Source organism: Poeciliopsis prolifica, unplaced genomic scaffold (assembly GCF_027474105.1).
Source record: "Poeciliopsis prolifica strain line A6 unplaced genomic scaffold, Auburn_PproV2 SCAFFOLD138, whole genome shotgun sequence".
In the NCBI taxonomy this organism is placed as follows: Eukaryota; Metazoa; Chordata; class Actinopteri; order Cyprinodontiformes; family Poeciliidae; genus Poeciliopsis; species Poeciliopsis prolifica.
The window spans coordinates 328,029-343,266 of NW_026562513.1; the positions used below are offsets into that span (position 1 = coordinate 328,029).

Sequence of the window (15,238 nt, forward strand, 5' to 3'; positions counted from 1 at the left end):
GATGATAATGGTGATGATGATGATGGTGGTGATGATGATGATGGTGATGATAGTGATGATGATAATGATTATAGTGATAATGATGATGATGTTTTTGCTGCAGCTGCTGAAGTTGAAGTGTCTGATCAGCAGAATCATGATGTGACTGAGGTCTGATGCTGTGGTTCTGCTGGTTCTGGTTCTGTTTCTGTTGCATTTGGGTCACAGTGTGGCTGAATGTTGAGCAACAGGAAGAGCTCGGTGGTTTCCTCCATCAGAGGAACCTGCAGCAGTTTATGCTGCAGGAGCTGCAGCATAAACTGCTGCATCCGACTTTAGCTGCTGATTCTCTGTCTGCTGGAAAAGCTTCAGCTTCCACCAGAACCAAACTCCATCAGAACCAATCGGACCGGAGGACGCAGCCGGTGTCCTGGAGCCGAGTCCATCAGAGAGACGGACTGCAGAGGAGGAAGTGATGTCATCATGGTGGTTAGTCTGTGGGTCATGTGACTTCCTGACGTCCAGATCAGAGCTGATCTCAGTCTGAGTCTCTGCTGCTGAAGACGAGACGGGATGGAGGCGCTGCTCACAGCTCTGCTCCGTGAGTTACGGTCCGGTTCTGGTTCTGTTCTGGTCCTGGTTCTGTTCTGGTTCAGGTTCTGGTTCTAGTTCAGGTTCTGTTCTGGTTCTGGTTCTGTTCTGGTTCATGTTCTGGTTCTGTTCTAGTTCAGGTTCTGGTTCAGGTTCTGGTTCTGGTCCTCGTCCTGGTTCTGGTTCTGATCCTGGTTCAGGTTCTGGTTCCGGTCCTGGTTCAGGTTCTGGTTCTGGTTCTGGTTCTGTTTCAGGTTCTGGTCCTGGTTCAGATTCTGGTTCTGGTTCTGGTTCTGGTTCTAGTTCAGGTTCCGGTTCAGATTCTGGTTCTGGTTCTGTTCTGGTCCTGGTTCTGGTTCTGGTTCTGGTTCTGGTTCTGTTCTGGTCCTGGTTCTGGTTCTGGTCCTGGTTCTGGTTCTGGTTCTGGTTCTGTTCTGGTCCTGGTTCTGGTCCTGGTTCTGGTTCTGGTTCAGGTTCTGGTCCTGGTTCAGGTTCTGGTTCTGGTTCTGGTTCTGGTCCTGGTTCTGGTTCTGGTTCTGGTTCTGATTCTGTTCTGGTCCTGGTTCTGGTCCTGGTTCTGGTTCTGGTTCTGGTCCTGGTCCTGGTTCTGGTTCTGGTTCTGGTTCTGGTTCTGGTCCTGGTTCTGGTTCTGGTTCAGGTTCTGGTTCAGATTCTGGTTCTGGTTCTGGTTCTGTTCTGGTCCTGGTTCTGGTCCTGGTTCTGGTCCTGGTTGTGGTTCTGGTCCTGGTCCTGGTTCTGGTCCTGGTTCTGGTCCTGGTCCTGGTTCTGGTTCTGGTTCTGGTTCTGGTCCTGGTTGTGGTTCTGGTCCTGGTCCTGGTTCTGGTCCTGGTTCTGGTTCTGTTCTGGTCCTGGTTCTGGTTCTGGTTCTGGTCCTGGTTCTGGTTCTGGTTCAGGTTCTGGTTCTGTTCTGGTTCAGGTTCAGATTCTGGTTCTGGTCCTGGTTCTGTTTCTGGTTCTGGTCCTGGTTCTGGTTCTGGTTCTGGTTCTGTTCTGGTTCTGGTTCTGTTCTGGTCCTGGTTCTGGTTCTGGTCCTGGTTCAGGTTCTGGTTCTGGTTCTGTTCTGGTCCTGGTTCAGGTTCTGGTCCTGGTTCTGGTTCTGGTTCTGTTCTGGTTCTGGTTCTGTTCTGGTCCTGGTTCAGGTTCTGGTCCTGGTTCAGGTTCTGGTTCTGGTTCTGTTCTGGTCCTGGTTCTGGTTCTGGTCCTGGTTCAGGTTCTGGTCCTGGTTCTGGTTCTGGTTCTGTTCTGGTCCTGGTTCTGGTTCTGGTTCTGGTCCTGGTTCTGGTTCTGGTTCTGTTCTGGTTCTGGTTCTGTTCTGGTCCTGGTTCTGGTTCTGGTTCTGTTCTGGTTCTGGTTCTGTTCTGGTCCTGGTTCTGGTTCTGGTTCTGGTCCTGGTTCAGGTTCTGGTCCTGGTTCTGGTTCAGGTTCTGTTCTGGTTCTGGTCCTGGTTCTGGTTCTGTTCTGGTCCTGGTTCTGGTTCTGGTTCTGTTCTGGTTCTGGTTCTGGTTCTGTTCTGGTCCTGGTTCTGGTTCTGGTTCTGGTCCTGGTTCTGGTTCTGGTTCTGGTCCTGGTTCTGGTCCTGGTTCAGGTTCTGGTCCTGGTTCTGGTTCTGGTTCTGGTTCTGGTTCTGGTCCTGGTTCTGGTCCTGGTTCAGGTTCAGGTTCTGGTCCTGGTTCTGGTTCTGGTCCTGGTTCTGGTTCTGTTCTGGTCCTGGTTCTGGTTCTGGTTCTGGTTCTGTTCTGGTTCTGGTTCTGTTCTGGTCCTGGTTCTGGTTCTGGTCCTGGTTCTGGTTCTGGTTCTGTTCTGGTCCTGGTTCTGGTTCTGGTTCTGGTTCTGTTCTGGTCCTGGTTCTGGTTCTGGTTCTGGTCCTGGTTCTGGTTCTGGTTCTGGTTCTGGTCCTGGTTCTCTTCTGGTTCTGGTTCTGGTTCTGGTTCTGGTTCTGGTCCTGGTTCTGGTCCTGGTTCTGGTTCAGGTTCTGGTCCTGGTTCTGGTTCTGGTTCTGGTCCTGGTTCTGGTTCTGTTCTGGTCCTGGTTCTGGTTTCTGGTTCTGGTTCTGGTTCTGTTCTGGTCCTGGTTCTGGTTCTGGTTCTGGTCCTGGTTCTGGTTCTGGTTCTGTTCTGGTCCTGGTTCTGGTTCTGGTTCTGGTCCTGGTCCTGGTTCTGTTCTGGTCCTGGTTCTGGTTCTGGTCCTGGTTTCTGGTTCTGGTTCTGTTCTGGTCCTGGTTCTGGTTCTGGTTCTGGTCCTGGTCCTGGTTCTGTTCTGGTTCTGGTTCTGGTTCTGGTTCTGGTCCTGGTTCTGGTTCTGGTCTGGTTCAGGTTCTGGTTCTGGTCCTGGTTCTGGTTTGGTTCTGGTTCTGTTCTGGTCCTGGTCCTGGTTCTGGTTCTGGTTCTGGTCCTGGTTCTGGTTCAGGTTCTGGTTCTGGTCCTGGTTCTGGTTCTGGTTCAGGTTCAGGTTCTGGTTCTGTTCTGGTCCTGGTTCTGGTTCTGTTCTGGTACTGGTTCTGGTCCTGGTCCTGGTTCTGGTTCAGGTTCTGGTCCTGGTTCTGGTTCTGGTTCTGGTTCAGGTTCTGGTTCAGGTTCAGGTTCTGGTTCTGTTCTGGTTCTGGTTCTGGTTCAGGTTCTGGTTCTGGTTCTGGTTCAGGTTCTGGTTCTGGTTCTGGTGGTCTGGTTCTGGTCTGGTTCTGGTTCAGGTTCAGGTTCTGGTTCTGGTTCTGGTTCAGGTCTGGTTCTGGTTCTGGTCTGGTCTGGTCCTGGTTCTGGTCCTGGTCTGGTTCTGGTTCTGGTTCTGTTCTGGTCCTGGTTCTGGTTCTGGTTCTGGTCCTGGTCCTGGTTCTGTTCTGGTCCTGGTTCTGGTTTTGGTCCTGGTTCTGGTTCTGGTTCTGTTCTGGTCCTGGTTCTGGTTCTGGTTCTGGTCCTGGTCCTGGTTCTGTTCTGGTTCTGGTTCTGGTTCTGGTTCTGGTCCTGGTTCTGGTTCTGGTTCTGGTTCAGGTTCTGGTTCTGGTTCTGGTTCTGGTCCTGGTTCTGGTTCTGGTTCTGGTTCAGGTTCTGGTTCTGGTTCTGGTCCTGGTTCTGGTTCTGGTTCTGGTTCTGTTCTGGTCCTGGTCCTGGTTCTGGTTCTGGTCCTGGTTCTGGTTCTGGTTCTGGTTCAGGTTCTGGTTCTGGTTCTGGTCCTGGTTCTGGTTCTGGTTCTGGTTCTGTTCTGGTCCTGGTCCTGGTTCTGGTTCTGGTTCTGGTCCTGGTTCTGGTTCAGGTTCTGGTTCTGGTCCTGGTCCTGGTTCTGGTTCAGGTTCTGGTCCTGGTTCTGGTTCTGGTTCTGGTTCAGGTTCTGGTTCAGGTTCAGGTTCTGGTTCTGTTCTGGTTCTGGTTCTGGTTCTGGTTCAGGTTCTGGTTCTGGTTCTGGTTCTGGTCCTGGTTCTGGTCCTGGTTCTGGTTCAGGTTCAGGTCCTGGTTCTGGTTCTGGTTCAGGTCCTGGTTCTGGTTCTGTCCTGGTTCTGGTTCTGGTTCTGGTTCTGGTTCTGTTCTGGTTCTGGTCCTGGTTCTGGTTCTGGTTCTGGTTCTGGTTCTGGTTCTGTTCTGGTTCTGGTTCTGGTTCTGGTTCTGGTTCTGGTTCTGGTTCTGGTTCTGTTCTGGTTCTGGTCCTGGTTCTGGTTCTGGTTCTGGTTCTGGTTCTGGTTCAGGTCCTGGTTCTGGTTCTGGTCCTGGTTCTGGTTCTGGTCCTGGTTCTGGTTCTGGTTCTGGTCAGCCAGTATTCAGTTGAATATTTTGATCAATTTCCTGGTTAAAATGGAAACATTACAGTTTTTCAGTCAAAATGAAAAAGTTTTATCATATTTTCTGTAATTTGATTTTTGCAAATAAAAATTTGGTTCATTTGTTTGACAAAATGAGATTTAAGTTGTACAAATGTTAAATCTTGATGAAAACTTTGATCACTGATATGAATATAATCTATTTCACTAAATCTATTAATTCAGTCAAAAAGTCTCATTTGTTCCTGTAGAATCTGAAGTTTTTATAAATATAAACAAAAACTGAATATTATTATTTCTTCCTGTGTTCTTTATGAAAGTCAACATTATTTAAAGGGGCAGCATTTGTGTTTGCTGGACACATGGCAGCCATTTTACAGGATAATCAATAATCAATGTAACTTCAGGTGATATAAAATGCAACATATCATAAAGACTTAAAATAAATTTTACTTCCTGGTTTATGACCTTGAAATTGGTCCTTTGTCAGTTTAAGAAGCTCCTGCTCTTCCCAACATGGCTCCTCTGTTAACACTAACGGTTTCACCAGCGTTGCTCTGAGCAGCAGCTGTTTGCTAATTGCTGCTGGCTAGTCTGAAGGAGCGGAGTGGAGGAGGAGCTGTCTCCTCCCTCCATCTTCCCTCCATCCGTCTGACTCCTGAGAAATGAAACCAGCAGGTCCAGAACCGGACTGGATTCTGCAGAGTGGACAGATTATCAGTCCTATAAAACACTGAGGAAATGATGAATAAAATGATCCTGAATATTAAAGATGAACAATAATCAGACGTTTCCTTTTTGTTGGCAGGATTTTATCTGATTATCAAATTCAGTCAACATGAATTGTTGAAACCTGAATCTGCCATGACTTTGATCTTTTAGACAAAACATTGAATGATATTTAATAAAGACATTCAGGTCAATATTTCACTCTGACTTCCTGTCTCTCCAGTGATTCTGGGATTATCTGGTCAGGAAGTGAAGGAGAATCTGACAGGAATCGTTGGAGGAAGCATCGCTCTACCTGGAGGTGTCACAGAGACATGGTTTCTTTTATATGAAAGAACAAACATTGCTTTAGTGTCTGGTGGTAAATTTATTATTATTGTGAACTTTTATGAGACCAAGCTTCAGTGGAACCGAAGCTCTGGACTCTTTACGATCACAAACCTGCAGAAGAACGACTCAGGAATCTATACAGTTCAAAAAGGACAAATTCCTTCTTCATATAAACTCCAAATCTATGGTGAGTATTTATTTTTATTTATTTAGGTTTTTCTCTGATTGTTCAGATCTGAGGTTAAATCAGTTCTAGATATTTATCTTCTGCTAACAGGTTTTAACTTTCCCCAGCAACAGATTCATGTTTCAGTTCATAGATATTGATAAAACTATATCTGATCACTAAGAATGATCACAAATCAGGAGAATGAGATGATAAACTGAAATGCTCTCATCTGGATAATAATGTTATTATCTGTGAAGATCTTTGTTACTGAAGTTAAATATTAAATACATTCTCTGCAGATCCAGCACCGACTCCTGATGTGAAAGCTGTTAGCCTGACCTCTGACCTCTGCCTGTTGACCTGCTCTGTGGACAATCCAGCGACTCTGCACTGGATCAGAGACAAAGAAATACACAACCAGAGTCTCTCTGCTCGGTCTTTACCTTTTATTGTCCATAAAGAGGATAGAAACTCATCATATAGATGTGTAGCAGCCAATCCTGCAGAGAACAAGACTGTAGATGTTAACTTGACGACTTCCTGTTGGCTCAGCCAAGAAGAAAACTCTGAATGACAGCAAAACACGAAAAAGATGTAATACATACTTTTATTCATTTAATTCTCTTATTTTGTTGCAGTTTTTGTTAAATTTTCCGTCTGTTGTGTTTTGTTCCTGTATTTGTTCCTGATGACAGATTGGATGCTAGTTCTAATCCCAGTGACTCTCGTTGCATTGGTGGCTTTTGGAGTCTTGGTGATCAGGAAGAAATTTATGGGCCGAAAGGAAGCAGCTGGACAAACGCAGAACAGGTTTTCATCATTCATTCATTCATTTAGATATTGGAGACTCTCAAACAATCTGAGCTGCAGTGAAATTAATGTTGGCATTTCTACAGTCCAGATTCTTTATTTGGCTTCAACATCTTTAAAACCAGTCAGGGAATCGGATCATCAACAACCATCAGCAGCAGATCAATAATCAATAATCCATAAGAAAATATTCATTGAAGCTTCAGAAAAACTTCGACTCTCATCAAACAGATCTGGAGATAATTCTGGGTTTATTAAATCAATTTTTAAAACCAGACAATGTTTCATTTATATCTGAGTTAATAAAGTTCAAATATTAACTTAAAGAATTATTAGAAAAAATGTAATTTTTCTTGCAAAGGTTTTTAAAATATTTTTATATTTAGGAGGAACAATTAATCCCAGACTAATAAAACCTTTTGGCCCCCAGTGGAGACCTGCAGAACCAGAACCAGAACCACAGTGGTTCTGGTTCTGAATCTGGCTGTTTAGGTTTTTCCCTGTTAAACAGGAGTTTTTCTCTCCACTGTCTCCACATACTTGCTCATTCTGAGGTCCTGCTGTAAACTCACACTGTTAGGTTTTTTAGATAGAAAACTTTTTCCTAAATTCAATAACAAACTAAAGTTTCTTGTTGTATTTCTAGGATAAAATTGGAAATTATTTGATTGAATGGACTGTAATAAAATCTGGATATTCATGAAGTTAATATTAGATTAGCTCTATAAATAAAATAAAAAATATTGAATCCAGGAAATGTATTTCTTTAAGACACAAACCAAATCCATTTTATTTCTGTTTAAAACCCAGAGGTTCAGTTTGTCCCACTAACGTTAGAAAGAAAACTGAAAACTGATCACAGCATCGCACACACCTCCATATTGTCCCTACTGATAGACAATCTCTGTTAGCAAGGTAATGATGCCACAAACTGAAACCAGTTAAACTTTTTATTGTTCTCTGATTAAAATATTCTTTTGAATCAAAAACATTCAATGATACAACCATCATCAAATTTAAAGATTAATCTTGAGGATCCATTGTTAAACTGATTTCAATCTGGATCGACTCACACAGAGAAAATAAGCAGTTAGGAGATTTTAATGAACAAATCTTTGGCGCTCGAACCGGCGGAAGACTAGTGAGCGTAGATCGGGGAAGATGCTGAGTCCGGCGAAGCTCACTAGTTTTACCCCCCGGTCCGAATACTGATGATGGAGCGAAGCCTTGGATGGAGGAGCGCGTAGGGCGCCTGGAGAATGGTCATCGGGCTGAAGGTGGAGATGGGGAGGAGGTGGGCGAAGCACAGCTGACGAGCAGGCAGATCCCCGGAGGCTCGACTTCTTGAATGGACTGGCTGACGTTGATTGGCTGGAACGCGCAGGAGCGCCGATCCTGATTGGCCGCAGCGGGGTGTGACGTGATTGAAGTGGATCAGCTGTGTTTGAGGATCAGCTGTGTTCTGTCTCCCAGCTTGAATTTACGCCTTAGCTCCATGATAATGTTTTATAACATTTTATGTGTTTTTACTTTTTCAGGTCAGGATTTTCGTTTCCTCCAGAAGTTTCTCTTCAGGAAAATGATCCAACATTTACGACAGTCGTCTATGGAGCCTGAAACTGGAAAAACTTCAGAACATTCCTGCTTTTAAATGTTTGAGATATTTTATTTTCTCCAGTTTATACTTTGGTGCAGAAGTTTTGGACAAATTGAAGTTTATGCAAACAAACTTTGAGCTGAACTGTAGAGAAAACAGAAGCAATAAAATCACATTTATTTCCATAGAATATTTCAGAGCATTTAAGTTTATCTGCTGTTTTCCAAAGCAAAGGATTTAAAGCTTAAACATTCAGAAAAAATAGAATCACATCAAACAGATGTGCAGATAATTCTGGGTTACTCATTTGGTTTCTGTCGATTTATTTCTATTTTTAAAATGAGACAATGCGTTAATTTATATCTGTAGAAAAAAAGAAAAAAATAACTACATTTTTCTTGTATTTGAACTTTTATATTGTTATATTTAGGTGGAAGAGTTTATTCGAGACTAATAACAGACTGGATTTGACCCTAATGTAGACCTGCAGTGACTCCTAGTGGACAGGAGGAGAAACATTATGATGCACAAACAGCATTTTAAAACAATTCAAACATCAAAAACAACATGAGGAATAAATAAAGTAAAAACATGATTAGTCTCTACTTTTCAAGGAAAGTTTGTCCTTAAACAGACTTTAAGAAAAAAGTTCTATTTTTCTCTGATTTTGAGAAAATTATGAACAAATATTAAATTCTACCAAATGATCAGAAAATGTATCGGCTGTAAGAAGCTACGATTATTTAGGTTTAGAGGAAATGGAGTTAATATTAATTTATCAGATTAAATAATCTCTGTTAAAAATCCTGACTGGATGAAGAGTTTCATGATTTATATAATATAATGTAATCAGACTTTTATATTTTGGAAAATTAATAATTCAATGTTTCTATATTTTGTTTTCTATGGAAGGAAAATGACATAATAAGATAAGAATTGTTTGTTTTTTACTGTTTTTGTACTTTGTGACGCCTCTTCACATTGTGAAACTCAGAATGTTTTAATGTGAGCTCAGCAGTTCCACCAGGTGTTTGCTAATTCTGCTGGCTAGTCTGAAGGAGCTGGGGGAGGGAGGGCTCTCCTCTGAAGCTCCTCTCCCTGTTCAGCAGTCAGTTGTGATTAAACTATTTGTCAAACATATATGAGGGAATGAAGGCAAATATGAATATAACATGAAGTAAAGCTGAAACCGGTTGGTTTAAAATGATACTGGCCCTTTAAAAGAACGGATCCTCCTGCTGTTTTTGCCTCTTCATGGAACCGGTTCAGTAAATTCTGGAGTATCTGGGTCAGAACTCAGACTCAGTTTGTTGTTGATGAGATGTGGGAACTGCAGCTGGATTTCCACATCATTCAGCAGTTAAAGCTTTTCATCCCTGCTGAAGCTGCAGAGCCGCTAATGAAACCTGGAGCCACAAACAGCTGAATCTGATCCTGCAGACGGAGAAAAACTCCAACACAAATAATTACAACATGAAGAAACTCCTGACATGGCGTCAGTTCATGCTCTGTGAAGGGAAAAGGCGCCCCCTGGTGGTGATGCCTCATCATTTCTAAGAACCAACCAGCAACATTCACTGTTAATATGTTTTATTTCTCTGGTTCTGTTTTATTTCTCTGGTTCTGTTGTTGATTCTTTTATGGGATTCTTCCATTTCTCATCAGTGATGTCAGCGACTCCATTTGTTTCTATCAAACCAAACTTTTCCCTCTCAGCTAATTAAAACTGATGGATGTGAAACTAAAAGCAGCTGCAGACAGAAACCATCAGATTAGGATCCAAACTGATTTAATGTTTCACTTTTAGTTTGATTCTCATTATAAGCAAAAGTTTCTTCAGTTTGTCTGTAGTCAGGCTGACGACCTGCAGCTTTGGGGCAGAGAGGTCGCAGGGGTCACAGAGGTCGGCGGCTCTGACCTTCACGGAGCCCTGCTGATGTTCCTCTGATCTGTTTGTTGTGGAAACTTGTGCCTGGTTGGTTTGTTCTGTAAATACAGTGATGCTGGTGGAGATGAGGACTGAGCTGGACTCACTGAGCTCAGATGAAACTTTCTCCTTCTTTCCCAGATTCCCAGATTCCAGAGATCAGCAGCTGTCAAAACGGAGAAGAACGGAGCCGATACAATCCTTCATGTGTCAGCATGAAGGATTCTGGAGTCAAACACAAACATTCAGTCGGATCTGTTGGTTTGTCCTGCTGTTTTCTTTCTGTTTCAGTTTTGGAAGAGTCTTATATGAAACGATTCATGCTAATTATAATGTCCTTTCAACATGGCTGTGACATCATCATCAGCTTCAGAGGAGAAACGATCAGTTATTGTGGAAATGATGCAGAAATAACTCAGATTACATGTAGAGACACATTACTGCATGAAACTGACATTGATAATACTTATTGGTTCTGTTGTCAGAAGTTCAGATGTTGATCTGATCTAAACATCCATCAGCAGGATGAGCTGGAACATGAAGCGCTTTCCCAGAAACTATTTCTCTGGAATGTGGAATTTCCTGAGGGGATTTTTTCATCTGCTGCTGATTTCCTGCCGTCTTTAATGAGTCAAGAGCGACTCAGTGAGAGAACTAAAGATTAGGGTGATGGTAAAGAGACCTTCCAAACTCAAACACTCTGAGACCAAAATAAATCACCCAAAAACCAACATGAGAGGAAATCTGGAGTTCACATACAGCCAGAGATATCATGGATTAGATCAGGTTAGAACGGCCTAGTCAAAGTCCAGACCTTAATCAAAATCTGTGGAAAGGTTTGTAACCGATCACAGAACAGGAGAAATGGACCCGGAGCGAAAGGAGCTTCACAAACTCGGAGGCTGAATCCAAATGCACTCCACACTTTTAAGATTTTTCTTTATATTTTAAAAACTAAAATATAATCAGAAATCTGCATTTTTTGTTCATGTTGGACGAGAAAACGAGAGAATGTAAAAGTTTAGTTTCAGAATATAGACTGAAGAGTCGGCACTAAATGAGTGTTATTTATTCATCACTATGAAGATTTTAGAATATAAATAATATTAAGTTAAAATGTAAAAATATAAAGTGTTAAAATATAAATAATATAAAGTGTTAGAATATAAATAAACCTAAATTCTTCTGTCAGTAAGTCTGTTTGGTGAACATCTGAGAACTTTTTAAGATTAATAAACACAAATGAATATGAACTTCCTGTGAGCAAAGATTTAGCAATCTGCAAAGTTTATTAAATTTAATTTTTGTATCCATAGAAACAAAATTGGAGGATCAGCACAGTTCGCTCAGAGCTGCTGAAGCTTCATGAAGAGCAGTCAGAGGGATTTCTGTTGGTTTCAGGTTTCAGTACAGTAATACTGTTATGAAGCTAACATTATGAAGCTAACATTATAAAGCTAACGTTATGAAGCTAACGTTATGAAGCTAATGTTAAGCTAACATCATGAAGCTAACATTTCTTATGTTGAAATGAAGCTAATGTTATAAAGCTAACATTTTGAAGCTATTGTTATGAAGCTAACATCATGAAGCTAACAAAATAATGTTAGCTTCATTTTGTTAGCTAACAAAATGAAGTTAGCTAACAACTAACTTCATTTTAGTTAGTGTTAGCTAACTAAAATGAACAATAGCTGTTCAACATTTTGAACAGCTATTGTTCAAAATGTTGAACAATAGCTTCAACATTTTGAAGCTATTGTTATGAAGCTAACATCATGAAGCTAACAAAATGAAGCTAACATTTTGAATCAAATGTTTTCCTGCAGCAGGTGCTGCATAACTCCCGGCGATGCTGCAGGGTGCTGCGTCGACTCAGCCAGAAACATAAATAGAGGCGTCAGCAGAGAAAACATGAACTACTGATATGATCAGACAAAGAACAAGAACAGAGGCGAACAATAATGGGAAACACAACGGGTGGAGAAACGATAAAATTATAGGTGGAAAAAATCAACAGGGAAGTAGAAGAAAAATAACAGGATCTAGAAAAATATATCAGGATTTGACCAGAAGACAAAACTGGAAATCTATGTGATTAAAATCAATAACAACTAAAATAAATATTCACACATTATAAGAGCTTAAAGTAAAGGAATATTCTGTTTGATTTTCTGCCTTTGTCCCGTTGGACCTAATCCACTGATTAACTCTGAGACCTCAAACTAAAACTCTTTTATTCTATATCTATATTTCAACAGATTCTCACTGACTCCATATTTATAGAGTTTTTATCACACAGAAGACGAGATTTCAAACTTCAAGGAAATCATCAAAAGTGTTTTCAGAATGAAAAGAAATTTGGTGAAACAAAAACACAAATCAAATTCAGAACCAAACCAGAACCAGAACCAGAACCAGTGAAATTTAATGTTATTAATATTAAGATGAAGAAAAACATAATCAGATCAAATTTTTCTTACCAACCAAACAAAAACACATTTCACAAGAAAGTGTTGAATCATTAATTCTGTAAAGAAACAAAAAGCTTCAGAGGCAAATAACGGATAATAATTCTGATCAAACTTTCAGTTTCATCAGGTTATGAAGAATGAAAATCCAGAGGAGTTTATGAGTTTAAGCTTGAAATGATGATTGGTTCATTTATAGCAATAAGGCAACTTACTTCAAAATACAGTGTGAAATAATCTAATTTGGTCATAAAATCACACACCAGTCAGTGAACCATCAACCCTGACAGTAACCATGAATATTCTTTAGGAATATTCATTTATTGTCATGAAGATTAATCTACTGTTTATTCTGCTTCATCTGCAGTTCTCCTCCCAAACAGTAGGGTCACTGTCATATGACTGTAACAAGAGGAACAGCAGAAGAAGAAAGAAGACGCTTCCTAACAGACATTACCTGAAAAGTTTTAAACTGATAAAAATAAAGTTGATTGAATTACAGAAGACGTTTCCCCTGATCCCCGAATCCTTTGAGTCTCAAGTTTCTGCGTTTTGTGAGTCAAAGGTTTATGGAGGCGGAGTCATTGAGTCATTGTCCTGTTTCCTGTGGTCTAGTTAAAGGCCACTCCTGCTGCCTCCGTCCAGGAAGAAACATCTGCTGCTTTTATTCATGGTTCAATTTTTATTTATTTTTTTTACCACATTCTAAACTCCTTTTCCCAAACAGTGCATGAACAGAAAATATTCACAAAAAATTCAAGGCACAAATATAAAATTTAACACCAGAAATGGGAAATGTATGCAGTCAACAATAAGCTGCTTAATATATTGAATATATTGATGAATGTCCAGTTTTACAGCCTGGAGTTCCTGAAGGGAACAGATGAAATGTTAGCCACTAGCTGCTAGCTGTTAGCTGTTAGCCGCTAGCTGTTAGCCAATAGCTGCTAGCTGTTAGCCGCTAGCTGTTAGCAGGTTCTGGTCTGTTGTTGGATGTTCCAGTTTAGCATAAACGGTTGTCAGATTGTTGTCGCTGCTTCCTGATGGTTCTGGAATATTTTCCTCCTGAGGAAAGAAAAACAGGAAACGGGTCAGAGAGACAGCAGGAAGCTGGTTCTGCTGGGTCAGAACCAGGCAGTTTGGGTCAGAACCACAGAATCAGGCAGTTTGGGTCAGAACCAGGCAGTTTGGGTCAGAACCACAGAATCAGGCAGTTTGGGTCAGAACCACAGAACCACGCAGTTTGGGTCAGAACCTGGCAGTTTAGGTCAGAACCACAGAACCAGGCAGTTTGGGTCAGAACCACAGAACCAGGCTGTTTGGGTCAGAACCAGGCAGTTTGGGTCAGAACCACAGAACCAGGCAGTTTGGGTCAGAACCACAGAACCAGGCAGTTTGGGTCAGAACCAGGCAGTTTGGGTCAGAACCACAGAACCAGGCAGTTTGGGTCAGAACCACAGAACCAGGCTGTTTGGGTCAGAACCAGGCAGTTTGGGTCAGAACCACAGAACCAGGCAGTTTGGGTCAGAACCACAGAACCAGGCAGTTTGGGTCAGAACCACAGAACCAGGCAGTTTGGGTCAGAACCACAGAACCACGCAGTTTGGGTCAGAACCACAGAACCAGGCAGTTTGGGTCAGAACCAGGCTGTTTGGGTCAGAACCAGGCTGTTTGGGTCAGAACCAGGTTAAAACCTGCTTCTTCTCTGTTAGGAGAAGAAGATAAATAAATCAGCGATTCCTCTGCTGTTCTGGACTCGGTCATCTCCAGTCTGTCAGTTTTCCTGACAGAACCGACCCGATCATCAGCAGGTTCTGCTGTTTCATCCCCAGAATCTGCAGGTTCTGGATGTTTCCTGGTCATATTTAATGCAAACGCAGCGTCTCCTGAGTTACTGGTTTATTACTGAAGTGTTTGAATATTACAGCTCCAGCTGATGGGTTTTATTGCTCTGTTTGGCTCCAGGTCTCACCACCTGAGTCCATTAGAAACATGAGCTGCAGCAACATGAGCTGCAGCAACATGAGCTGCAGCAACATGCGCTGCAGCAATGAGCTGCAGCAACATGCGCTGCAGCCTCTGAAGTCGTTTTGTTTCTGCCTTTGTGTTGAACCAGTTCCAGTTTATCGGCTCCTTATCAAACGTTTCCCTGGTTTCTGTTTTCAGCTTCTTTGTTCACGTTTGGCTGATTTCCTCTGAACTCAGTGCTGCCTTTTCATTTAGAAATCTCTAATCTTCTCCTCTCTAATCCAGCTTTGAGTCTCTAATTTAGAAGAACGATAATTATAGGATATTTTAAATAAGCACAGTCTGACTACTTGACTTGTTTTGACCTTTACATTTTATACTCTATCTCTCTGGAGGCGTCCAGCAAAGCAAACATCCTGTTAGCAGAACAGGAACTGGATGATTGCTCAGTGATATCTGACGCCGTCGGTAAACATGTCGAAGAGAAGCTCAGTTTATGAGCCATGAGAAACAGCCGAGGGGATTCCCAGCAGGTTGATCTGGACTTTACATGATTCAATAAAACTAACAGGAAGAAACGTCACAGCAGCAGAATAAATAATAATTAATTCATCAACAGTTGATATGAATCAGCAGCCAGGCTGAGGGCTTCTACTCTGGTTTATAGGAACTCAGTGTTTCTACAGTTTTTTAAGGTTGTTCCAGATTTGTGTCACATAGAAGCTGAATGCTGTTTCTCCATGTGTGGTTCTGGTTCTGGATGCATAGCAGAACCAGAACCAGAACCAGAACCAGATGACCTGAGAGGTCTGGAAGGTCAGTTTTTCTGATCCTGAAATGTTCTGCAGCTGGTAGAAGGCCGACTTTGGAACCTTCTTTATGTGGCTCTGAAGGCTCAGGT

At 42.0% G+C, this 15,238-nt stretch overlaps 1 protein-coding gene and 1 pseudogene across 1 annotated transcript in view; one reads left to right on the forward strand and one right to left on the reverse strand.

Moving 5' to 3' along the window:
- The first annotated feature begins 552 nt into the window (after window positions 1-552).
- Window positions 553-8,030, forward strand: LOC129355575 (uncharacterized; annotated as a pseudogene).
- Window positions 8,031-11,156: 3,126 nt separating this feature from the next.
- LOC129355580 (SLAM family member 7-like) overlaps window positions 11,157-15,238 on the reverse strand; it is a 31,248-nt gene continuing 27,166 nt past the window's right edge. Inside the window, 1 exon segment of the mRNA XM_055025176.1 lies at window positions 11,157-13,434. Within this exon segment, the coding sequence (XP_054881151.1) occupies window positions 13,324-13,434 (111 nt within the window). The 3' untranslated portion in view covers window positions 11,157-13,323.